Here is a 24,246-nt window from a genome sequence, read left to right as displayed (position 1 = left end):
CACCGGGCTGCCGCCTATTCACCTCTAGAGCCTTCCTGGGTCTGGCTCACTGCACGTGGCGGAAGAAAATACCACATGTGCCCCAGATCCCTCAAGCAGTCATCCAGAGCCCCTGAGCTCCCTCTGCCTTGTCCTCGGACACCATCAGGCACCGCCACGGGACACACACAAATGTCTTGGTTGCTGCAGATATCAGGTAACACTGCTGGCCTTTTAGCCGAGCAGCTCTTCTGGCAAATAAATATGCATGACTTATGTGTGCCAGGCAACCTACGCTCAGAAGCTCTTGGACAGCCTTCTAGAGCACCTTTGGTACGGTTGTCCCTGAAGCACCACTTAAGCCCCAGGTGTTTCCAGCTGCAAGCAGAGAGGCACTGACAGATTTCCACCCCTCGGGTCTCTCTCCAAGGCTCATAAGAGTCCTATGCAGCTGACAAGCTGCAGAAACTCGGCCCATGGCATCCTCTGGAATCAAGCACACATCACTGCCCACCGTGAAGGCCGCAGCCCATAATGAGCAGAGGGCCAGAGCAGGCTGGAGGGTGTCTTGGTGACATCTCCTTCCTACGTAGGACCCAGGCAGGCTGCCCAGCTGCCTCGGCCTTGGCTCTGAGCGCCATCTCGGGCCCTCCATTCCTGCCCCAGGGGAGGCACCGATGAACACGGCCCTCCTTTGTTCCTTAAGGGGCCACACGCCCAGGCTCTCCCTTACCGCGCTCCGCGCCACTGTGCTGCTCGGCGGCCCGTCACCAGCTGCGGCACCAGTGTCCCCAGAGCTCCTGTGCTGCTGCTGAAGCCGCCCGCGGCGTGTGGCCCGGCGGGGCGGCAGCGCTGCCCGCAGCCCGCGGCCTCCTCGTCCCCTGCTGCCGCCATTGTGCACGGGGCCCTGAGGGGCGGGCACGGGGCTGCGGGGCTGTGCCGGCCCCGCTTGCCGGGCCTCAGCCCCAGCTGCTGCCGCTGGCTGGCAGCGACCACTGCAGCAGGAAAACACCTCGGGGTTTACTGGAGTGCATACAAAAACTGCCCCTGGGCTTCTCCTTGTGTGTTGCTCTAGCCACTTGCCAGTCCCTTGCTTGCCCGCTATAGCCCTGTTCTTTGCCACTCGCTCTCTATTTTGTTGTCCCTGCAAAGCTTCTTCAACAGTCTCCATCCCGCCCCAGCCCAGCGTTCGCTCTCTCCTGCTCCCTCCTGCTCATTCTGCGTCTCTTCCTCTGTCCCTGCTGCCCCATCCCGCAGCTCCGGCCCCGTTCCCTGGCCCTCTTTTGCTCCCGTTGTCTCTCCGTTCTGCTTCCTGCCCCTTTCTCTTCGGTCTCTATTTCTCGGCTCCGCTCCCTGGGCCATGCTCGCTTCAGACTCCCAGGCGAACCGCCCCGGCAGCCGCTCTCTGCAGCCGGGACACGGCGGGGAGCTCTCCTGCGGCGGCACGACAGCGGCCAATGGGGCCCGGCACCGGCGCCTCGGCCCTCACGCCGGAGCGGGGCCGCTCCCAGGCAGTGGCGGCAGCTGGAGCTGCGGCCCGGGAAGCGGGGCCGGCACAGCCCCACAGCCCCGGGCCCGCCCCTCCCGGCCCCAGTGGCAGAGAGCAGGGATGAGGTGGCAAACCAAGGCACTGGCCACTGGACAGAGCAACACACAAGGCAAATGCCAGGCACGCTTTTTGCCGGACCCCATTGAATCCAGAGCTCTTTTGCTGCTGCAGTGGCATGTCAGCTCCCTCAGAAGCAGCCGAGGCATTTCAGAAAGGGCACTGCAGGGCATGAGCGTGCATATGTCCCACAGCTCTCAGTTGTGCATCTGGAAGGCTGCAAGTGTGGGTGTCTATATGAGAAGAGTTTGTGAGGCTTGCTTCAAGGCTTGAGGCACAGCTCTCTTCTGAACAGAGCCTTGGGCTGCCCTCTCAGGAGGTGGCTATCTCAGAGCTGCTGCTATCTCAGAGAGGCCCATGAGAGACAGCGCAGAGGCGCAGCTGGAGCTGCTGTGGAGAGCAGAGGAGAGGAACAAGGGTGAGGAGCTCAGTGGTTCCTCTTCATCACTTCAAAGGGAAGAGCATTGTCTTGGGACAGTCTTTACTGCCCGAGCAAGAAGTAGAAGGACCCCCCCAAAAGCCCACTGTCCAGAGATGCCTTCAAGCATCTCTCTGGCAATTGCTGCCGGCAATATCCTCCCCACACACTGCAGGCAACAGTCAGCCTCAACAGCAGCTGTGCTGCGTTCCTTGGACAGCAGCTTTGCTGCACTCACACCTCCAGCTTTGGCTGCAGATGGCCCAGCTGGAGCAGGCATGGGCAAAGGCCTGCAGGACCACCGTCAGTCAGACTCGTGAGCCCAGGACAGCAGTTCCCTGGCATGCTGGTTTCTTGCAGTGCCTCGCTTTCTTCATCTGAGACAGGCACTCCATCACTTCTTTCCACCTGGAAGGCCTTCCTACATTCCATCACTTGAGAAATCCAGCAGGAAATACCCCCATCTATATTGCCTGAGTCTTAATCTCCCTGAACTAAAAGTTAAGTCAAGTCCAAAAACAGGAATAAATGAGCCTGCATCTGCCACACTCGCTCAAGCAAAAGATCACATCAAAGTTTGTGGTAATCGGCGGAAGAAATGCGGCACTCAATATGAGTGATCAGCAAATCTCAAAACTTTATTGGTAGGCACATACATTTATATTGGTGTTAATGAGGCCAATACATATTGCAAAAGGTGAGCTCATTATTGGTTAGTTACTTATCAGCTAACTACACCTACCTTAGCATTCTTGTGGCTACTATGTTGCAGCTGTCCACATCTTTTCTTCATATTTCTAACTAACCATCCTCTCCCCCATCCTGATGTTGCACCAAGGGCTCAGTGCCCTTGCCAGGTTTGGACACTGTCCGCTGACTCCTATCCTCATCTCCTTCTTGCTTAACTAACGGTATTATATCAGTGTGACCTTTGTCAACTAGCTAGCTGTTCACAAAATCCTCCACAAAAGTTCTCTGTTCTATCCCAGCTCTGGGCTTTTTTCCCATACTGCGTGCGACAAGACTGTAATTTTTATTATAATTATAGTCGCTGTTATCCATCTAATTTTTAAGAAGGCTCCTGTGATTGATAGGACATTCCTTCCCCTCTCACACAGCCCGGCTCCAGCTTTCTGCTCCTTGATGCTCCTCTCTTGAAGCTCTTCAGGGAGGGACTGCCACGACCTAAGTCACCACCTCGGGTCTCTTGATGTGCTCACTGCTGGACAGCCATCCCTCGCAGAACATCTTTCCCTCTCTGCCCAGACCTTCCTGATTCAGGGCAGCATCCCAAATGAGCTCCCAGAGAAGTTTCTGCATGTCACTGCTAGCCACCGTGTCCCCGTGCTGGTGCAGGAAAGCTTTGTGAACGGCCACTGCTGGGAAAGCAGGCTGAGGTGGCACAAGCAGCTCCTGCACTGCAGTGCAAGTTTCTCAGAGCTCCTGTCACAGCCCCAGCCCTGCTCCCAGCTCTGTGCATTCTACCCCAACAGAAACAGCCACACCAGGCAAGAACTTACTGCTTTTGGAAAAATATTTATTTATCAAGATCAAGAAAACAATCATTGTCTGCTAATACCAAGTATCACTATCACTAAATGTACCACTATCACAAAAACAATCACCATCCTCCAATATTAACTATCACTATCGCTAATACAATCATTGTCCTCTAATATCAAATAACGCTATCATTAAAACAATCACTATCCTCTAATATTAACTATCACTATCATTAAAACAACCACCACCCTCTAATATCAAGTATCCCTATCACTATCACTAAAAGAATCACTACCACTATCACTATTTATGACTATCACTATCACTAATACAATCACCCTCCTCTAATATCAAGTAACGCTATCATTGAAACAATCACTATCCCCTAATATTAACTAACCCTATCATTAAAACCATCACTATCCTCTAATATTAACTATCACTATCATTAAAACAACCACCACCCTCTAATATCAAGTGTCCCTATCACTATCACTAAAAGAATCACTACCACTATCACTATTTATGGCTATCACTATCACTAACCATCTATCACTATCACTAATCTTCATCCTCTAACAGATAGTAGTCCTGCAGGTATTGGTAGGAGGGCCAAGAGGATGCTGTGGGCTGAGGTGACTCCAGGGAAATCCAGTGGTCCCGTGAAGAGGTGTTGTCAGCCAGAGCACAGAAGGAGCAGGTGGGCAGAGGTGACGGGTCTGCGCTCATGTTCTTGTGCAGCTGGGCGAGCTCTGCTGCAAAGAGCTCAGGAAACAGGCGGCAGCTGTCCCTGAACCCGTTGCCTTGGGCTCTCTCGCTGCTTCCTGCTCCTTCTCCTGACTCTGCTTCACCTCTAGGCTGACCACAGCTTTCCCAGGAAGAGTCCCAGTCCTGTCCTGTTGCCTCTTTGTCCTCCTGGCTCCTCCTGTAGAAACAGATTTCCAAGAAGACTCCTCACAGATAGGAATTTGGAGCACAGTTTCCTCAGAGCCCTGCTAGGAGCCGCCTGGGCGCTCCTGCATGCTGCAAAGACTTCCTTGCCAATGGCAGCAATTAATAACTCACCTGTCTCTCTTCAGCAGCTGATGCATGACTAGATAGCCAGACACTGCCCCAAGCAGAAGCAAAGCTGAAGCTGCTACTGTCCCTACTAGGATGTAGTACTTGCTCGGGTCACAGTGTCCAGCAGTCTGGGCTTTTTGCCCACCGGATGACCCTGGCAGGAGAAGAGACAATGCAAGAGTCAGCGTTTGTGCTCTGCACTAGGCATAACCCCACAGTGTGCTTCAGATGCCAAGGACTGGCACTGCTAGTGGATCAGAACTGACATCTGATGTTGTCTTCAGAGATGGCTTCCTCTGGCTCTGGTGTCTTAGCATCAGGGACCAAGAGGGATCCCATCAAGCTCTCATGCACAAGAGCCCAGTGTGTGCCAGGGAGCAGCACTGCCCCATCTACTCCTCCGGGCTGCAGGCCCGGGCTGCGTGCTGGGCACCTGCAATTCACCCATGGAGAGGACTGCAGGGATACAGCAGAAATGCTGCTCTTTGCCCAAGACAGCATCTAGCAAGCACTCACCTGAATATTCCTCAGGCTCAGCAAGTGTCCTGGTGTCCTCTATTGGTTCTCTTTTTTCATGTGAGCCTGGCACACTGTCACTTTCTTCCACAGCTAAGGTCTCCGGCACAGTCTCAAAATCTGTCTCTTCAGAAAAACAAAACATTGCACACATTAACCAGAAGCCACTGCCCCTCAGCACAAGCACGGTACCATGGCCTGGGCATTCCGGCAAGCGGCGCTGACGAGGCCGCTGTCCCCCCCAAGACAGGAGGAATCGACAGCTGGATTTTCTGCAGTGCAACAAGAAGTGCAGACCCAAACCAGCCAAGACTTAACCAAGTGACCCACAGAAGGAGTACCTTCAGGTTCCCCCTCACCCTTGGACTCCAGCTTCAACCCGTCCCTGAGCCTGAGCTTTGCAAGGGGCAGCCAAGGCTTGCTCTGATGTCATTGCTGCCTCCATGCTGTGCTGAGCGTGTGGCGAACCCAAATTCAGCACTGGCCTTTGCCCAACATCTGGATGCCAATGTCTGCACAGAGCAGCCCTGGCCAGGAATGCTGCAACTGCAGCAGCAGCTGGAGAAGCCCCTGGCAGTCATCTGGAAGAACAGCTGCGAGCGGAGGCTGTGCTGGACCATCTCTAGGGCTCCCTGCAGGAGCTGTGAAATGGAGTGGGCCTGCAGCAGGACTCTGACTGAGTGCTTCTGCCTGTCCAGGATACAGCACATGCCTACAGGAAGCAAAAGCTCAGCTTCCCGGCTGCCAGGGTTAACAGAGTGGGATATACTAACCAGATGGGGCTTCATGCAAGGCTGCCAGGAGCTCCTCTGGAACATCCGGCAATCCTTCAGGGAACTCTTCAGGAACCTTGTCATCCTTCATCCCTATTGTTAGATTTACAAAAGCACGTTAACCTATGACGGTATTTTTCTCGTGAATAAAACAGGGAAAAGGGGCGCTCCTTTTTGTGAAGGCAGGACAGACTGACTACTCACGCTTGAGGTACCAGCTCGGAGTCAGCACGGTATCTGCCCCTCGCTCAGGGGCTGAAAGAGCACTCTCTGTGTCCACAACTACAAGCAAACACCCACAAGAAGTTACCATCACGTGCACTGCCCTCATGGGCACACCTCAAGGCCTGGATGTGGGAGGCACTGCTAGGGCACGCTCAGGCAGGTCTGCATCCTCACAGCTGCAGGGGGGTCTGGCTGCCCTTGGGACACTGAGCTGGCAGCTCCCACATGAAGGGAAAAGCCGTGGCGTGCCCACACGATCTGTGTGCGGGTCAGCCCTGGAGCCGGGCCAGAAGGCTGGACACCCAGAGCGGAGGGACGGACAGCCACTGCTGAGTGATGGAGAACTGGTGCTGAGCTTCCGGGCCTGGCCCGACCCTCCCCACATCCTTGCTCCTTAGGAAGCTCTCTCCATGCTGCACCCTAAAGCAGCTGCAGCCCCTCACACCTCCCCTGGAGCCTCTGCCCCTCTGCCTGCCCCGTGCTGCCTTCCTGGCTCAGCCATCCCTGCTCCCGGCCCCGCTGCTGCCAGCCAGGGCTGTGTGCTGGCCCCTGCCTGCCTACCTGCTCCCTGCCCAGCTGCTGGAGCACTCTGGGCATTCTGGGCTGGCAGGGCCACGAGAAAGAGCAGCAGGAGGTAGCGGCTCAGGACCATGATCCCCCCTGCTAGCAACACTCTGCTGCTGCTGCTGCTGCTGCTGCTGCTGCTGCTGCTGCTGCTGCTGCTGCTGCTGCTGCTGCTGCTGCTGCTGCTGCTGCAGTGTTGCCCAGAGCGAGCACTGAAGAGCACAGTGGGGCTCTGGAACCTGACATCAAACAGAGCTCTGTGACCTCAGAACAAAGTGATGGCTGTGAAGGCCCCAATGTACGCCCACGTTGCCTGTGAATTCCTGCACCTCCCCTCTACTGAATTTCCTTCTTCTGCACAGGAATGGAAGGAGCCAAATGGAGAAGGGCTGGAGTATTTTGGAGGCAGCATTGTGCATGGGAATGCAGAGGCACTCATGTCTTATTCCTCAGAAATTCCCTAGAAGAAGACCTGGATGAAGGCTGCTGTAAAAAGCCCAAATTCAAGAGTGTTTCTTTGCTAGTATTTTTGTCTGAAAGAATTGTGGCAAAAACCTGCTTTTCCCATGACTTCTGCTACACTTTCATGACCTTTGATGGCAGCACTGCTTCCATCCTCCACTGTCACCCAAACATGGCTGTGCAGTGCTGACGCATCTCCCCCGTCAGCCTGGTTTACTCCCTTTTCCACTTCCAATGCTACTTAAAGCTCTCTCAAGGAGCCCTGCTAACTCTGGAGCCAAGAGCCTTTTTCCCTTTCAGGCAGATGTAGCCCATGTGCCACCATCAGGCCTGCTGTCCTGTAGAGTAACCCACGGTCAAACTCCCACACTGTTGCTGGGAACACCGGGCTGCCGCCTATTCACCTCTAGAGCCTTCCTGGGTCTGGCTCACTGCACGTGGCGGAAGAAAATACCACATGTGCCCCAGATCCCTCAAGCAGTCATCCAGAGCCCCTGAGCTCCCTCTGCCTTGTCCTCGGACACCATCAGGCACCGCCACGGGACACACACAAATGTCTTGGTTGCTGCAGATATCAGGTAACACTGCTGGCCTTTTAGCCGAGCAGCTCTTCTGGCAAATAAATATGCATGACTTATGTGTGCCAGGCAACCTACGCTCAGAAGCTCTTGGACAGCCTTCTAGAGCACCTTTGGTACGGTTGTCCCTGAAGCACCACTTAAGCCCCAGGTGTTTCCAGCTGCAAGCAAAGAGGCACTGACAGATTTCCACCCCTCGGGTCTCTCTCCAAGGCTCATAAGAGTCCTATGCAGCTGACAAGCTGCAGAAACTTGGCCCATGGCATCCTCTGGAATCAAGCACACATCACTGCCCACCGTGAAGGCCGCAGCCCATAATGAGCAGAGGGCCAGAGCAGGCTGGAGGGTGTCTTGGTGACATCTCCTTCCTACGTAGGACCCAGGCAGGCTGCCCAGCTGCCTCGGCCTTGGCTCTGAGCGCCATCTCGGGCCCTCCATTCCTGCCCCAGGGGAGGCACCGATGAACACGGCCCTCCTTTTTTCCTTAAGGGGCCACACGCCCAGGCTCTCCCTTACCGCGCTCCGCGCCACTGTGCTGCTCGGCGGCCCGTCACCAGCTGCGGCACCAGTGTCCCCAGAGCTCCTGTGCTGCTGCTGAAGCCGCCCGCGGCGTGTGGCCCGGCGGGGCGGCAGCGCTGCCCGCAGCCCGCGGCCTCCTCGTCCCCTGCTGCCGCCATTGTGCACGGGGCCCTGAGGGGCGGGCACGGGGCTGCGGGGCTGTGCCGGCCCCGCTTGCCGGGCCTCAGCCCCAGCTGCTGCCGCTGGCTGGCAGCGACCACTGCAGCAGGAAAACACCTCGGGGTTTACTGGAGTGCATACAAAAACTGCCCCTGGGCTTCTCCTTGTGTGTTGCTCTAGCCACTTGCCAGTCCCTTGCTTGCCCGCTATAGCCCTGTTCTTTGCCACTCGCTCTCTATTTTGTTGTCCCTGCAAAGCTTCTTCAACAGTCTCCATCCCGCCCCAGCCCAGCGTTCGCTCTCTCCTGCTCCCTCCTGCTCATTCTGCGTCTCTTCCTCTGTCCCTGCTGCCCCTTCCCGCAGCTCCAGCCCCGTTCCCTGGCCCTCTTTTCCTCCCCTTGTCTCTCCGTTCTGCTACCTGCCCCTTTCTTGGCTCCGCTCCCTGGGCCATGCTCGCTTCAGACTCCCAGGCGAACTGCCCCGGCAGCCGCTCTCTGCAGTCGGGACACGGCGGGGAGCTCTCCTGCGGCGGCACGACAGAGGCCAATGGGGCCCGACACCGGCGCCTCGGCCGGAGCGGGGCCGCTCCCAGGCAGCGGCGGCAGCTGGAGCTGCGGCCCGGGAAGCGGGGCCGGCACAGCCCCACAGCCCCGGGCCCGCCCCTCCCGGCCCCAGTGGCTGAGAGCAGGGATGAGGTGGCAAACCAAGGCACTGGCCACTGGACAGAGCAACACACAAGGCAAATGCCAGGCACGCTTTTTGCCGGACCCCATTGAATCCAGAGCTCTTTTGCTGCTGCAGTGGCATGTCAGCTCCCTCAGAAGCAGCCGAGGCATTTCAGAAAGGGCACTGCAGGGCATGAGCGTGCATATGTCCCACAGCTCTCAGTTGTGCATCTGGAAGGCTGCAAGTGTGGGTGTCTATATGAGAAGAGTTTGTGAGGCTTGCTTCAAGGCTTGAGGCACAGCTCTCTTCTGAACAGAGCCTTGGGCTGCCCTCTCAGGAGGTGGCTATCTCAGAGCTGCTGCTATCTCAGAGAGGCCCATGAGAGACAGCGCAGAGGCGCAGCTGGAGCTGCTGTGGAGAGCAGAGGAGAGGAACAAGGGTGAGGAGCTCAGTGGTTCCTCTTCATCACTTCAAAGGGAAGAGCATTGTCTTGGGACAGTCTTTACTGCCCGAGCAAGAAGTAGAAGGACCCCCCCAAAAGCCCACTGTCCAGAGATGCCTTCAAGCATCTCTCTGGCAATTGCTGCCGGCAATATCCTCCCCACACACTGCAGGCAACAGTCAGCCTCAACAGCAGCTGTGCTGCGTTCCTTGGACAGCAGCTTTGCTGCACTCACACCTCCAGCTTTGGCTGCAGATGGCCCAGCTGGAGCAGGCATGGGCAAAGGCCTGCAGGACCACCGTCAGTCAGACTCGTGAGCCCAGGACAGCAGTTCCCTGGCATGCTGGTTTCTTGCAGTGCCTCGCTTTCTTCATCTGAGACAGGCACTCCGTCACTTCTTTCCACCTGGAAGGCCTTCCTACATTCCATCACTTGAGAAATCCAGCAGGAAATACCCCCATCTATATTGCCTGAGTCTTAATCTCCCTGAACTAAAAGTTAAGTCAAGTCCAAAAACAGGAATAAATGAGCCTGCATCTGCCACACTCGCTCAAGCAAAAGATCACATCAAAGTTTGTGGTAATCGGCGGAAGAAATGCGGCACTCAATATGAGTGATCAGCAAATCTCAAAACTTTATTGGTAGGCACATACATTTATATTGGTGTTAATGAGGCCAATACATATTGCAAAAGGTGAGCTCATTATTGGTTAGTTACTTATCAGCTAACTACACCTACCTTAGCATTCTTGTGGCTACTATGTTGCAGCTGTCCACATCTTTTCTTCATATTTCTAACTAACCATCCTCTCCCCCATCCTGATGTTGCACCAAGGGCTCAGTGCCCTTGCCAGGTTTGGACACTGTCCGCTGACTCCTATCCTCATCTCCTTCTTGCTTAACTAACGGTATTATATCAGTGTGACCTTTGTCAACTAGCTAGCTGTTCACAAAATCCTCCACAAAAGTTCTCTGTTCTATCCCAGCTCTGGGCTTTTTTCCCATACTGCGTGCGACAAGACTGTAATTTTTATTATAATTATAGTCGCTGTTATCCATCTAATTTTTAAGAAGGCTCCTGTGATTGATAGGACATTCCTTCCCCTCTCACACAGCCCGGCTCCAGCTTTCTGCTCCTTGATGCTCCTCTCTTGAAGCTCTTCAGGGAGGGACTGCCACGACCTAAGTCACCACCTCGGGTCTCTTGATGTGCTCACTGCTGGACAGCCATCCCTCGCAGAACATCTTTCCCTCTCTGCCCAGACCTTCCTGATTCAGGGCAGCATCCCAAATGAGCTCCCAGAGAAGTTTCTGCATGTCACTGCTAGCCACCGTGTCCCCGCGCTGGTGCAGGAAAGCTTTGTGAACGGCCACTGCTGGGAAAGCAGGCTGAGGTGGCACAAGCAGCTCCTGCACTGCAGTGCAAGTTTCTCAGAGCTCCTGTCACAGCCCCAGCCCTGCTCCCAGCTCTGTGCATTCTACCCCAACAGAAACAGCCACACCAGGCAAGAACTTACTGCTTTTGGAAAAATATTTATTTATCAAGATCAAGAAAACAATAATTGTCTGCTAATACCAAGTATCACTATCACTAAATGTACCACTATCACAAAAACAATCACCATCCTCCAATATTAACTATCACTATCGCTAATACAATCATTGTCCTCTAATATCAAATAACGCTATCATTAAAACAATCACTATCCTCTAATATTAACTATCACTATCATTAAAACAACCACCACCCTCTAATATCAAGTATCCCTATCACTATCACTAAAAGAATCACTACCACTATCACTATTTATGACTATCACTATCACTAATACAATCACCCTCCTCTAATATCAAGTAACGCTATCATTGAAACAATCACTATCCCCTAATATTAACTAACGCTATCATTAAAACCATCACTATCCTCTAATATTAACTATCACTATCATTAAAACAACCACCACCCTCTAATATCAAGTGTCCCTATCACTATCACTAAAAGAATCACTACCACTATCACTATTTATGGCTATCACTATCACTAACCATCTATCACTATCACTAATCTTCATCCTCTAACAGATAGTAGTCCTGCAGGTATTGGTAGGAGGGCCAAGAGGATGCTGTGGGCTGAGGTGACTCCAGGGAAATCCAGTGGTCCCGTGAAGAGGTGTTGTCAGCCAGAGCACAGAAGGAGCAGGTGGGCAGAGGTGACGGGTCTGCGCTCATGTTCTTGTGCAGCTGGGCGAGCTCTGCTGCAAAGAGCTCAGGAAACAGGCGGCAGCTGTCCCTGAACCCGTTGCCTTGGGCTCTCTCGCTGCTTCCCGCTCCTTCTCCTGACTCTGCTTCACCTCTAGGCTGACCACAGCTTTCCCAGGAAGAGTCCCAGTCCTGTCCTGTTGCCTCTTTGTCCTCCTGGCTCCTCCTGTAGAAACAGATTTCCAAGAAGACTCCTCACAGATAGGAATTTGGAGCACAGTTTCCTCAGAGCCCTGCTAGGAGCCGCCTGGGCGCTCCTGCATGCTGCAAAGACTTCCTTGACAATGGCAGCAATTAATAACTCACCTGTCTCTCTTCAGCAGCTGATGCATGACTAGATAGCCAGACACTGCCCCAAGCAGAAGCAAAGCTGAAGCTGCTACTGTCCCTACTAGGATGTAGTACTTGCTCGGGTCACAGTGTCCAGCAGTCTGGGCTTTTTGCCCACCGGATGACCCTGGCAGGAGAAGAGACAATGCAAGAGTCAGCGTTTGTGCTCTGCACTAGGCATAACCCCACAGTGTGCTTCAGATGCCAAGGACTGGCACTGCTAGTGGATCAGAACTGACATCTGATGTTGTCTTCAGAGATGGCTTCCTCTGGCTCTGGTGTCTTAGCATCAGGGACCAAGAGGGATCCCATCAAGCTCTCATGCACAAGAGCCCAGTGTGTGCCAGGGAGCAGCACTGCCCCATCTACTCCTCCGGGCTGCAGGCCCGGGCTGCGTGCTGGGCACCTGCAATTCACCCATGGAGAGGACTGCAGGGATACAGCAGAAATGCTGCTCTTTGCCCAAGACAGCATCTAGCAAGCACTCACCTGAATATTCCTCAGGCTCAGCAAGTGTCCTGGTGTCCTCTATTGGTTCTCTTTTTTCATGTGAGCCTGGCACACTGTCACTTTCTTCCACAGCTAAGGTCTCCGGCACAGTCTCAAAATCTGTCTCTTCAGAAAAACAAAACATTGCACACATTAACCAGAAGCCACTGCCCCTCAGCACAAGCACGGTACCATGGCCTGGGCATTCCGGCAAGCGGCGCTGACGAGGCCGCTGTCCCCCCCAAGACAGGAGGAATCGACAGCTGGATTTTCTGCAGTGCAACAAGAAGTGCAGACCCAAACCAGCCAAGACTTAACCAAGTGACCCACAGAAGGAGTACCTTCAGGTTCCCCCTCACCCTTGGACTCCAGCTTCAACCCGTCCCTGAGCCTGAGCTTTGCAAGGGGCAGCCAAGGCTTGCTCTGATGTCATTGCTGCCTCCATGCTGTGCTGAGCGTGTGGCGAACCCAAATTCAGCACTGGCCTTTGCCCAACATCTGGATGCCAATGTCTGCACAGAGCAGCCCTGGCCAGGAATGCTGCAACTGCAGCAGCAGCTGGAGAAGCCCCTGGCAGTCATCTGGAAGAACAGCTGCGAGCGGAGGCTGTGCTGGACCATCTCTAGGGCTCCCTGCAGGAGCTGTGAAATGGAGTGGGCCTGCAGCAGGACTCTGACTGAGTGCTTCTGCCTGTCCAGGATACAGCACATGCCTACAGGAAGCAAAAGCTCAGCTTCCCGGCTGCCAGGGTTAACAGAGTGGGATATACTAACCAGATGGGGCTTCATGCAAGGCTGCCAGGAGCTCCTCTGGAACATCCGGCAATCCTTCAGGGAACTCTTCAGGAACCTTGTCATCCTTCATCCCTATTGTTAGATTTACAAAAGCACGTTAACCTATGACGGTATTTTTCTCGTGAATAAAACAGGGAAAAGGGGCGCTCCTTTTTGTGAAGGCAGGACAGACTGACTACTCACGCTTGAGGTACCAGCTCGGAGTCAGCACGGTATCTGCCCCTCGCTCAGGGGCTGAAAGAGCACTCTCTGTGTCCACAACTACAAGCAAACACCCACAAGAAGTTACCATCACGTGCACTGCCCTCATGGGCACACCTCAAGGCCTGGATGTGGGAGGCACTGCTAGGGCACGCTCAGGCAGGTCTGCATCCTCACAGCTGCAGGGGGGTCTGGCTGCCCTTGGGACACTGAGCTGGCAGCTCCCACATGAAGGGAAAAGCCGTGGCGTGCCCACACGATCTGTGTGCGGGTCAGCCCTGGAGCCGGGCCAGAAGGCTGGACACCCAGAGCGGAGGGACGGACAGCCACTGCTGAGTGATGGAGAACTGGTGCTGAGCTTCCGGGCCTGGCCCGACCCTCCCCACATCCTTGCTCCTTAGGAAGCTCTCTCCATGCTGCACCCTAAAGCAGCTGCAGCCCCTCACACCTCCCCTGGAGCCTCTGCCCCTCTGCCTGCCCCGTGCTGCCTTCCTGGCTCAGCCATCCCTGCTCCCGGCCCCGCTGCTGCCAGCCAGGGCTGTGTGCTGGCCCCTGCCTGCCTACCTGCTCCCTGCCCAGCTGCTGGAGCACTCTGGGCATTCTGGGCTGGCAGGGCCACGAGAAAGAGCAGCAGGAGGTAGCGGCTCAGGACCATGATCCCCCCTGCTAGCAACACTCTGCTGCTGCTGCTGCTGCTGCTGCTGCTGCTGCTGCTGCTGCTGCTGCTGCTGCTGCTGCTGCTGCTGCTGCTGCTGCAGTGTTGCCCAGAGCGAGCACTGAAGAGCACAGTGGGGCTCTGGAACCTGACATCAAACAGAGCTCTGTGACCTCAGAACAAAGTGATGGCTGTGAAGGCCCCAATGTACGCCCACGTTGCCTGTGAATTCCTGCACCTCCCCTCTACTGAATTTCCTTCTTCTGCACAGGAATGGAAGGAGCCAAATGGAGAAGGGCTGGAGTATTTTGGAGGCAGCATTGTGCATGGGAATGCAGAGGCACTCATGTCTTATTCCTCAGAAATTCCCTAGAAGAAGACCTGGATGAAGGCTGCTGTAAAAAGCCCAAATTCAAGAGTGTTTCTTTGCTAGTATTTTTGTCTGAAAGAATTGTGGCAAAAACCTGCTTTTCCCATGACTTCTGCTACACTTTCATGACCTTTGATGGCAGCACTGCTTCCATCCTCCACTGTCACCCAAACATGGCTGTGCAGTGCTGACGCATCTCCCCCGTCAGCCTGGTTTACTCCCTTTTCCACTTCCAATGCTACTTAAAGCTCTCTCAAGGAGCCCTGCTAACTCTGGAGCCAAGAGCCTTTTTCCCTTTCAGGCAGATGTAGCCCATGTGCCACCATCAGGCCTGCTGTCCTGTAGAGTAACCCACGGTCAAACTCCCACACTGTTGCTGGGAACACCGGGCTGCCGCCTATTCACCTCTAGAGCCTTCCTGGGTCTGGCTCACTGCACGTGGCGGAAGAAAATACCACATGTGCCCCAGATCCCTCAAGCAGTCATCCAGAGCCCCTGAGCTCCCTCTGCCTTGTCCTCGGACACCATCAGGCACCGCCACGGGACACACACAAATGTCTTGGTTGCTGCAGATATCAGGTAACACTGCTGGCCTTTTAGCCGAGCAGCTCTTCTGGCAAATAAATATGCATGACTTATGTGTGCCAGGCAACCTACGCTCAGAAGCTCTTGGACAGCCTTCTAGAGCACCTTTGGTACGGTTGTCCCTGAAGCACCACTTAAGCCCCAGGTGTTTCCAGCTGCAAGCAAAGAGGCACTGACAGATTTCCACCCCTCGGGTCTCTCTCCAAGGCTCATAAGAGTCCTATGCAGCTGACAAGCTGCAGAAACTTGGCCCATGGCATCCTCTGGAATCAAGCACACATCACTGCCCACCGTGAAGGCCGCAGCCCATAATGAGCAGAGGGCCAGAGCAGGCTGGAGGGTGTCTTGGTGACATCTCCTTCCTACGTAGGACCCAGGCAGGCTGCCCAGCTGCCTCGGCCTTGGCTCTGAGCGCCATCTCGGGCCCTCCATTCCTGCCCCAGGGGAGGCACCGATGAACACGGCCCTCCTTTTTTCCTTAAGGGGCCACACGCCCAGGCTCTCCCTTACCGCGCTCCGCGCCACTGTGCTGCTCGGCGGCCCGTCACCAGCTGCGGCACCAGTGTCCCCAGAGCTCCTGTGCTGCTGCTGAAGCCGCCCGCGGCGTGTGGCCCGGCGGGGCGGCAGCGCTGCCCGCAGCCCGCGGCCTCCTCGTCCCCTGCTGCCGCCATTGTGCACGGGGCCCTGAGGGGCGGGCACGGGGCTGCGGGGCTGTGCCGGCCCCGCTTGCCGGGCCTCAGCCCCAGCTGCTGCCGCTGGCTGGCAGCGACCACTGCAGCAGGAAAACACCTCGGGGTTTACTGGAGTGCATACAAAAACTGCCCCTGGGCTTCTCCTTGTGTGTTGCTCTAGCCACTTGCCAGTCCCTTGCTTGCCCGCTATAGCCCTGTTCTTTGCCACTCGCTCTCTATTTTGTTGTCCCTGCAAAGCTTCTTCAACAGTCTCCATCCCGCCCCAGCCCAGCGTTCGCTCTCTCCTGCTCCCTCCTGCTCATTCTGCGTCTCTTCCTCTGTCCCTGCTGCCCCTTCCCGCAGCTCCAGCCCCGTTCCCTGGCCCTCTTTTCCTCCCCTTGTCTCTCCGTTCTGCTACCTGCCCCTTTCTTGGCTCCGCTCCCTGGGCCATGCTCGCTTCAGACTCCCAGGCGAACTGCCCCGGCAGCCGCTCTCTGCAGTCGGGACACGGCGGGGAGCTCTCCTGCGGCGGCACGACAGAGGCCAATGGGGCCCGACACCGGCGCCTCGGCCGGAGCGGGGCCGCTCCCAGGCAGCGGCGGCAGCTGGAGCTGCGGCCCGGGAAGCGGGGCCGGCACAGCCCCACAGCCCCGGGCCCGCCCCTCCCGGCCCCAGTGGCTGAGAGCAGGGATGAGGTGGCAAACCAAGGCACTGGCCACTGGACAGAGCAACACACAAGGCAAATGCCAGGCACGCTTTTTGCCGGACCCCATTGAATCCAGAGCTCTTTTGCTGCTGCAGTGGCATGTCAGCTCCCTCAGAAGCAGCCGAGGCATTTCAGAAAGGGCACTGCAGGGCATGAGCGTGCATATGTCCCACAGCTCTCAGTTGTGCATCTGGAAGGCTGCAAGTGTGGGTGTCTATATGAGAAGAGTTTGTGAGGCTTGCTTCAAGGCTTGAGGCACAGCTCTCTTCTGAACAGAGCCTTGGGCTGCCCTCTCAGGAGGTGGCTATCTCAGAGCTGCTGCTATCTCAGAGAGGCCCATGAGAGACAGCGCAGAGGCGCAGCTGGAGCTGCTGTGGAGAGCAGAGGAGAGGAACAAGGGTGAGGAGCTCAGTGGTTCCTCTTCATCACTTCAAAGGGAAGAGCATTGTCTTGGGACAGTCTTTACTGCCCGAGCAAGAAGTAGAAGGACCCCCCCAAAAGCCCACTGTCCAGAGATGCCTTCAAGCATCTCTCTGGCAATTGCTGCCGGCAATATCCTCCCCACACACTGCAGGCAACAGTCAGCCTCAACAGCAGCTGTGCTGCGTTCCTTGGACAGCAGCTTTGCTGCACTCACACCTCCAGCTTTGGCTGCAGATGGCCCAGCTGGAGCAGGCATGGGCAAAGGCCTGCAGGACCACCGTCAGTCAGACTCGTGAGCCCAGGACAGCAGTTCCCTGGCATGCTGGTTTCTTGCAGTGCCTCGCTTTCTTCATCTGAGACAGGCACTCCGTCACTTCTTTCCACCTGGAAGGCCTTCCTACATTCCATCACTTGAGAAATCCAGCAGGAAATACCCCCATCTATATTGCCTGAGTCTTAATCTCCCTGAACTAAAAGTTAAGTCAAGTCCAAAAACAGGAATAAATGAGCCTGCATCTGCCACACTCGCTCAAGCAAAAGATCACATCAAAGTTTGTGGTAATCGGCGGAAGAAATGCGGCACTCAATATGAGTGATCAGCAAATCTCAAAACTTTATTGGTAGGCACATACATTTATATTGGTGTTAATGAGGCCAATACATATTGCAAAAGGTGAGCTCATTATTGGTTAGTTACTTATCAGCTAACTACACCTACCTTAGCATTCTTGTGGCTACTATGTTGCAGCTGTCCACATCTTTTCTTCATATTTCTAACTAACCATCCTCTCCCCCATCCTGATGTTGCACCAAGGGCTCAGTGCCCTTGCCAGGTTTGGACACTGTCCGCTGACTCCTATCCTCATCTCCTTCTTGCTTAACTAACGGTATTATATCAGTGTGACCTTTGTCAACTAGCTAGCTGTTCACAAAATCCTCCACAAAAGTTCTCTGTTCTATCCCAGCTCTGGGCTTTTTTCCCATACTGCGTGCGACAAGACTGTAATTTTTATTATAATTATAGTCGCTGTTATCCATCTAATTTTTAAGAAGGCTCCTGTGATTGATAGGACATTCCTTCCCCTCTCACACAGCCCGGCTCCAGCTTTCTGCTCCTTGATGCTCCTCTCTTGAAGCTCTTCAGGGAGGGACTGCCACGACCTAAGTCACCACCTCGGGTCTCTTGATGTGCTCACTGCTGGACAGCCATCCCTCGCAGAACATCTTTCCCTCTCTGCCCAGACCTTCCTGATTCAGGGCAGCATCCCAAATGAGCTCCCAGAGAAGTTTCTGCATGTCACTGCTAGCCAGCGTGTCCCCGCGCTGGTGCAGGAAAGCTTTGTGAACGGCCACTGCTGGGAAAGCAGGCTGAGGTGGCACAAGCAGCTCCTGCACTGCAGTGCAAGTTTCTCAGAGCTCCTGTCACAGCCCCAGCCCTGCTCCCAGCTCTGTGCATTCTACCCCAACAGAAACAGCCACACCAGGCAAGAACTTACTGCTTTTGGAAAAATATTTATTTATCAAGATCAAGAAAACAATAATTGTCTGCTAATACCAAGTATCACTATCACTAAATGTACCACTATCACAAAAACAATCACCATCCTCCAATATTAACTATCACTATCGCTAATACAATCATTGTCCTCTAATATCAAATAACGCTATCATTAAAACAATCACTATCCTCTAATATTAACTATCACTATCATTAAAACAACCACCACCCTCTAATATCAAGTATCCCTATCACTATCACTAAAAGAATCACTACCACTATCACTATTTATGACTATCACTATCACTAATACAATCACCCTCCTCTAATATCAAGTAACGCTATCATTGAAACAATCACTATCCCCTAATATTAACTAACGCTATCATTAAAACCATCACTATCCTCTAATATTAACTATCACTATCATTAAAACAACCACCACCCTCTAATATCAAGTGTCCCTATCACTATCACTAAAAGAATCACTACCACTATCACTATTTATGGCTATCACTATCACTAACCATCTATCACTATCACTAATCTTCATCCTCTAACAGATAGTAGTCCTGCAGGTATTGGTAGGAGGGCCAAGAGGATGCTGTGGGCTGAGGTGACTCCAGGGAAATCCAGTGGTCCCGTGAAGAGGTGTTGTCAGCCAGAGCACAGAAGGAGCAGGTGGGCAGAGGTGACGGGTCTGCGCTCATGTTCTTGTGCAGCTGGGCGAGCTCTGCTGCAAAGAGCTCAGGAAACAGGCGGCAGCTGTCCCTGAACCCGTTGCCTTGGGCTCTCTCGCTGCTTCCCGCTCCTTCTCCTGACTCTGCTTCACCTCTAGGCTGACCACAGCTTTCCCAGGAAGAGTCCCAGTCCTGTCCTGTTGCCTCTTTGTCCTCCTGGCTCCTCCTGTAGAAACAGATTTCCAAGAAGACTCCTCACAGATAGGAATTTGGAGCACAGTTTCCTCAGAGCCCTGCTAGGAGCCGCCTGGGCGCTCCTGCATGCTGCAAAGACTTCCTTGACAATGGCAGCAATTAATAACTCACCTGTCTCTCTTCAGCAGCTGATGCATGACTAGATAGCCAGACACTGCCCCAAGCAGAAGCAAAGCTGAAGCTGCTACTGTCCCTACTAGGATGTAGTACTTGCTCGGGTCACAGTGTCCAGCAGTCTGGGCTTTTTGCCCACCGGATGACCCTGGCAGGAGAAGAGACAATGCAAGAGTCAGCGTTTGTGCTCTGCACTAGGCATAACCCCACAGTGTGCTTCAGATGCCAAGGACTGGCACTGCTAGTGGATCAGAACTGACATCTGATGTTGTCTTCAGAGATGGCTTCCTCTGGCTCTGGTGTCTTAGCATCAGGGACCAAGAGGGATCCCATCAAGCTCTCATGCACAAGAGCCCAGTGTGTGCCAGGGAGCAGCACTGCCCCATCTACTCCTCCGGGCTGCAGGCCCGGGCTGCGTGCTGGGCACCTGCAATTCACCCATGGAGAGGACTGCAGGGATACAGCAGAAATGCTGCTCTTTGCCCAAGACAGCATCTAGCAAGCACTCACCTGAATATTCCTCAGGCTCAGCAAGTGTCCTGGTGTCCTCTATTGGTTCTCTTTTTTCATGTGAGCCTGGCACACTGTCACTTTCTTCCACAGCTAAGGTCTCCGGCACAGTCTCAAAATCTGTCTCTTCAGAAAAACAAAACATTGCACACATTAACCAGAAGCCACTGCCCCTCAGCACAAGCACGGTACCATGGCCTGGGCATTCCGGCAAGCGGCGCTGACGAGGCCGCTGTCCCCCCCAAGACAGGAGGAATCGACAGCTGGATTTTCTGCAGTGCAACAAGAAGTGCAGACCCAAACCAGCCAAGACTTAACCAAGTGACCCACAGAAGGAGTACCTTCAGGTTCCCCCTCACCCTTGGACTCCAGCTTCAACCCGTCCCTGAGCCTGAGCTTTGCAAGGGGCAGCCAAGGCTTGCTCTGATGTCATTGCTGCCTCCATGCTGTGCTGAGCGTGTGGCGAACCCAAATTCAGCACTGGCCTTTGCCCAACATCTGGATGCCAATGTCTGCACAGAGCAGCCCTGGCCAGGAATGCTGCAACTGCAGCAGCAGCTGGAGAAGCCCCTGGCAGTCATCTGGAAGAACAGCTGCGAGCGGAGGCTGTGCTGGACCATCTCTAGGGCTCCCTGCAGGAGCTGTGAAATGGAGTGGGCCTGCAGCAGGACTCTGACTGAGTGCTTCTGCCTGTCCAGGATACAGCACATGCCTACAGGAAGCAAAAGCTCAGCTTCCCGGCTGCCAGGGTTAACAGAGTGGGATATACTAACCAGATGGGGCTTCATGCAAGGCTGCCAGGAGCTCCTCTGGAACATCCGGCAATCCTTCAGGGAACTCTTCAGGAACCTTGTCATCCTTCATCCCTATTGTTAGATTTACAAAAGCACGTTAACCTATGACGGTATTTTTCTCGTGAATAAAACAGGGAAAAGGGGCGCTCCTTTTTGTGAAGGCAGGACAGACTGACTACTCACGCTTGAGGTACCAGCTCGGAGTCAGCACGGTATCTGCCCCTCGCTCAGGGGCTGAAAGAGCACTCTCTGTGTCCACAACTACAAGCAAACACCCACAAGAAGTTACCATCACGTGCACTGCCCTCATGGGCACACCTCAAGGCCTGGATGTGGGAGGCACTGCTAGGGCACGCTCAGGCAGGTCTGCATCCTCACAGCTGCAGGGGGGTCTGGCTGCCCTTGGGACACTGAGCTGGCAGCTCCCACATGAAGGGAAAAGCCGTGGCGTGCCCACACGATCTGTGTGCGGGTCAGCCCTGGAGCCGGGCCAGAAGGCTGGACACCCAGAGCGGAGGGACGGACAGCCACTGCTGAGTGATGGAGAACTGGTGCTGAGCTTCCGGGCCTGGCCCGACCCTCCCCACATCCTTGCTCCTTAGGAAGCTCTCTCCATGCTGCACCCTAAAGCAGCTGCAGCCCCTCACACCTCCCCTGGAGCCTCTGCCCCTCTGCCTGCCCCGTGCTGCCTTCCTGGCTCAGCCATCCCTGCTCCCGGCCCCGCTGCTGCCAGCCAGGGCTGTGTGCTGGCCCCTGCCTGCCTACCTGCTCCCTGCCCAGCTGCTGGAGCACTCTGGGCATTCTGGGCTGGCAGGGCCACGAGAAAGAGCAGCAGGAGGTAGCGGCTCAGGACCATGATCCCCCCTGCTAGCAACACTCTGCTGCTGCTGCTGCTGCTGCTGCTGCTGCTGCTGCTGCTGCTGCTGCTGCTGCTGCTGCAGTGTTGCCCAGAGCGAGCACTGAAGAGCACAGTGGGGCTCTGGAACCTGACATCAAACAGAGCTCTGTGACCTCAGAACAAAGTGATGGCTGTGAAGGCCCCAATGTACGCCCACGTTGCCTGTGAATTCCTGCACCTCCCCTCTACTGAATTTCCTTCTTCTGCACAGGAATGGAAGGAGCCAAATGGAGAAGGGCTGGAGTATTTTGGAGGCAGCATTGTGCATGGGAATGCAGAGGCACTCATGTCTTATTCCTCAGAAATTCCCTAGAAGAAGACCTGGATGAAGGCTGCTGTAAAAAGCCCAAATTCAAGAGTGTTTCTTTGCTAGTATTTTTGTCTGAAAGAATTGTGGCAAAAACCTGCTTTTCCCATGACTTCTGCTACACTTTCATGACCTTTGATGGCAGCACTGCTTCCATCCTCCACTGTCACCCAAACATGGCTGTGCAGTGCTGACGCATCTCCCCCGTCAGCCTGGTTTACTCCCTTTTCCACTTCCAATGCTACTTAAAGCTCTCTCAAGGAGCCCTGCTAACTCTGGAGCCAAGAGCCTTTTTCCCTTTCAGGCAGATGTAGCCCATGTGCCACCATCAGGCCTGCTGTCCTGTAGAGTAACCCACGGTCAAACTCCCACACTGTTGCTGGGAACACCGGGCTGCCGCCTATTCACCTCTAGAGCCTTCCTGGGTCTGGCTCACTGCACGTGGCGGAAGAAAATACCACATGTGCCCCAGATCCCTCAAGCAGTCATCCAGAGCCCCTGAGCTCCCTCTGCCTTGTCCTCGGACACCATCAGGCACCGCCACGGGACACACACAAATGTCTTGGTTGCTGCAGATATCAGGTAACACTGCTGGCCTTTTAGCCGAGCAGCTCTTCTGGCAAATAAATATGCATGACTTATGTGTGCCAGGCAACCTACGCTCAGAAGCTCTTGGACAGCCTTCTAGAGCACCTTTGGTACGGTTGTCCCTGAAGCACCACTTAAGCCCCAGGTGTTTCCAGCTGCAAGCAAAGAGGCACTGACAGATTTCCACCCCTCGGGTCTCTCTCCAAGGCTCATAAGAGTCCTATGCAGCTGACAAGCTGCAGAAACTTGGCCCATGGCATCCTCTGGAATCAAGCACACATCACTGCCCACCGTGAAGGCCGCAGCCCATAATGAGCAGAGGGCCAGAGCAGGCTGGAGGGTGTCTTGGTGACATCTCCTTCCTACGTAGGACCCAGGCAGGCTGCCCAGCTGCCTCGGCCTTGGCTCTGAGCGCCATCTCGGGCCCTCCATTCCTGCCCCAGGGGAGGCACCGATGAACACGGCCCTCCTTTTTTCCTTAAGGGGCCACACGCCCAGGCTCTCCCTTACCGCGCTCCGCGCCACTGTGCTGCTCGGCGGCCCGTCACCAGCTGCGGCACCAGTGTCCCCAGAGCTCCTGTGCTGCTGCTGAAGCCGCCCGCGGCGTGTGGCCCGGCGGGGCGGCAGCGCTGCCCGCAGCCCGCGGCCTCCTCGTCCCCTGCTGCCGCCATTGTGCACGGGGCCCTGAGGGGCGGGCACGGGGCTGCGGGGCTGTGCCGGCCCCGCTTGCCGGGCCTCAGCCCCAGCTGCTGCCGCTGGCTGGCAGCGACCACTGCAGCAGGAAAACACCTCGGGGTTTACTGGAGTGCATACAAAAACTGCCCCTGGGCTTCTCCTTGTGTGTTGCTCTAGCCACTTGCCAGTCCCTTGCTTGCCCGCTATAGCCCTGTTCTTTGCCACTCGCTCTCTATTTTGTTGTCCCTGCAAAGCTTCTTCAACAGTCTCCATCCCGCCCCAGCCCAGCGTTCGCTCTCTCCTGCTCCCTCCTGCTCATTCTGCGTCTCTTCCTCTGTCCCTTCTGCCCCTTCCCGCAGCTCCAGCCCCGTTCCCTGGCCCTCTTTTCCTCCCCTTGTCTCTCCGTTCTGCTACCTGCCCCTTTCTTGGCTCCGCTCCCTGGGCCATGCTCGCTTCAGACTCCCAGGCGAACTGCCCCGGCAGCCGCTCTCTGCAGTCGGGACACGGCGGGGAGCTCTCCTGCGGCGGCACGACAGAGGCCAATGGGGCCCGACACCGGCGCCTCGGCCGGAGCGGGGCCGCTCCCAGGCAGCGGCGGCAGCTGGAGCTGCGGCCCGGGAAGCGGGGCCGGCACAGCCCCACAGCCCCGGGCCCGCCCCTCCCGGCCCCAGTGGCTGAGAGCAGGGATGAGGTGGCAAACCAAGGCACTGGCCACTGGACAGAGCAACACACAAGGCAAATGCCAGGCATGCTTTTTGCCGGACCCCATTGAATCCAGAGCTCTTTTGCTGCTGCAGTGGCATGTCAGCTCCCTCAGAAGCAGCCGAGGCATTTCAGAAAGGGCACTGCAGGGCATGAGCGTGCATATGTCCCACAGCTCTCAGTTGTGCATCTGGAAGGCTGCAAGTGTGGGTGTCTATATGAGAAGAGTTTGTGAGGCTTGCTTCAAGGCTTGAGGCACAGCTCTCTTCTG

General features: G+C 55.3%; 4 protein-coding genes across 4 annotated transcripts in view; 1 reads left to right on the top strand and 3 right to left on the bottom strand.

Moving 5' to 3' along the window:
- Window positions 1–24,246, top strand: part of LOC135308305 (uncharacterized) — a 624,983-nt gene that overhangs the window by 189,581 nt on the left and 411,156 nt on the right. The window lies entirely within an intron of this gene.
- On the bottom strand, window positions 3,524–6,346 carry LOC135307011 (uncharacterized). Its single transcript, XM_064431700.1, has 5 exons — window positions 6,062–6,346; window positions 5,858–5,950; window positions 5,085–5,210; window positions 4,572–4,722; window positions 3,524–4,431 (listed from the first exon to the last, which is right to left on the bottom strand). Exons 1-5 carry the CDS (start codon window positions 6,186–6,188, stop codon window positions 4,068–4,070), a joined length of 861 nt encoding a protein of 286 aa, XP_064287770.1. The 5' UTR covers window positions 6,189–6,346; the 3' UTR covers window positions 3,524–4,067.
- LOC135307010 (uncharacterized) lies at window positions 10,914–13,811 on the bottom strand. The gene is made up of 5 exons (XM_064431699.1): window positions 13,527–13,811; window positions 13,323–13,415; window positions 12,550–12,675; window positions 12,037–12,187; window positions 10,914–11,896 (listed from the first exon to the last, which is right to left on the bottom strand). Exons 1-5 carry the CDS (start codon window positions 13,651–13,653, stop codon window positions 11,533–11,535), a joined length of 861 nt encoding a protein of 286 aa, XP_064287769.1. The 5' UTR covers window positions 13,654–13,811; the 3' UTR covers window positions 10,914–11,532.
- LOC135307009 (uncharacterized) lies at window positions 18,116–21,273 on the bottom strand. Its single transcript, XM_064431698.1, has 5 exons — window positions 20,989–21,273; window positions 20,785–20,877; window positions 20,012–20,137; window positions 19,499–19,649; window positions 18,116–19,358 (listed from the first exon to the last, which is right to left on the bottom strand). The coding sequence occupies exons 1-5, from the start codon at window positions 21,113–21,115 to the stop codon at window positions 18,995–18,997; spliced, it is 861 nt and encodes a 286-aa protein (XP_064287768.1). The 5' UTR covers window positions 21,116–21,273; the 3' UTR covers window positions 18,116–18,994.

Source organism: Passer domesticus, chromosome 9 (genome assembly GCF_036417665.1).
Source record: "Passer domesticus isolate bPasDom1 chromosome 9, bPasDom1.hap1, whole genome shotgun sequence".
NCBI lineage: Eukaryota > Metazoa > Chordata > Aves > Passeriformes > Passeridae > Passer > Passer domesticus.
Note: the sequence above shows the minus strand (reverse complement) of the source record. Positions and strands in the feature narration are given on the sequence as shown.

Excerpts from the sequence above, each read along its gene's own strand:
- LOC135307011 (XM_064431700.1), bottom strand. The coding sequence starts at position 6,188 with ATGAGGGCAGTGCACGTGATGGTAACTTCTTGTGGGTGTTTGCTTGTA. Across the intron at positions 5,951-6,061 it reads TCCGAGCTGGTACCTCAAGC|GGATGAAGGATGACAAGGTT; the intron begins GTGAGTAGTCAG and ends ATCTAACAATAG. Across the intron at positions 4,432-4,571 it reads CAGCTGCTGAAGAGAGACAG|GAGGAGCCAGGAGGACAAAG; the intron begins GTGAGTTATTAA and ends CTGTTTCTACAG.
- LOC135307010 (XM_064431699.1), bottom strand. The coding sequence starts at position 13,653 with ATGAGGGCAGTGCACGTGATGGTAACTTCTTGTGGGTGTTTGCTTGTA. Across the intron at positions 12,188-12,549 it reads TGAGCCTGAGGAATATTCAG|GGTCATCCGGTGGGCAAAAA; the intron begins GTGAGTGCTTGC and ends TTCTCCTGCCAG. Across the intron at positions 11,897-12,036 it reads CAGCTGCTGAAGAGAGACAG|GAGGAGCCAGGAGGACAAAG; the intron begins GTGAGTTATTAA and ends CTGTTTCTACAG.
- LOC135307009 (XM_064431698.1), bottom strand. The coding sequence starts at position 21,115 with ATGAGGGCAGTGCACGTGATGGTAACTTCTTGTGGGTGTTTGCTTGTA. Across the intron at positions 20,878-20,988 it reads TCCGAGCTGGTACCTCAAGC|GGATGAAGGATGACAAGGTT; the intron begins GTGAGTAGTCAG and ends ATCTAACAATAG. Across the intron at positions 19,650-20,011 it reads TGAGCCTGAGGAATATTCAG|GGTCATCCGGTGGGCAAAAA; the intron begins GTGAGTGCTTGC and ends TTCTCCTGCCAG.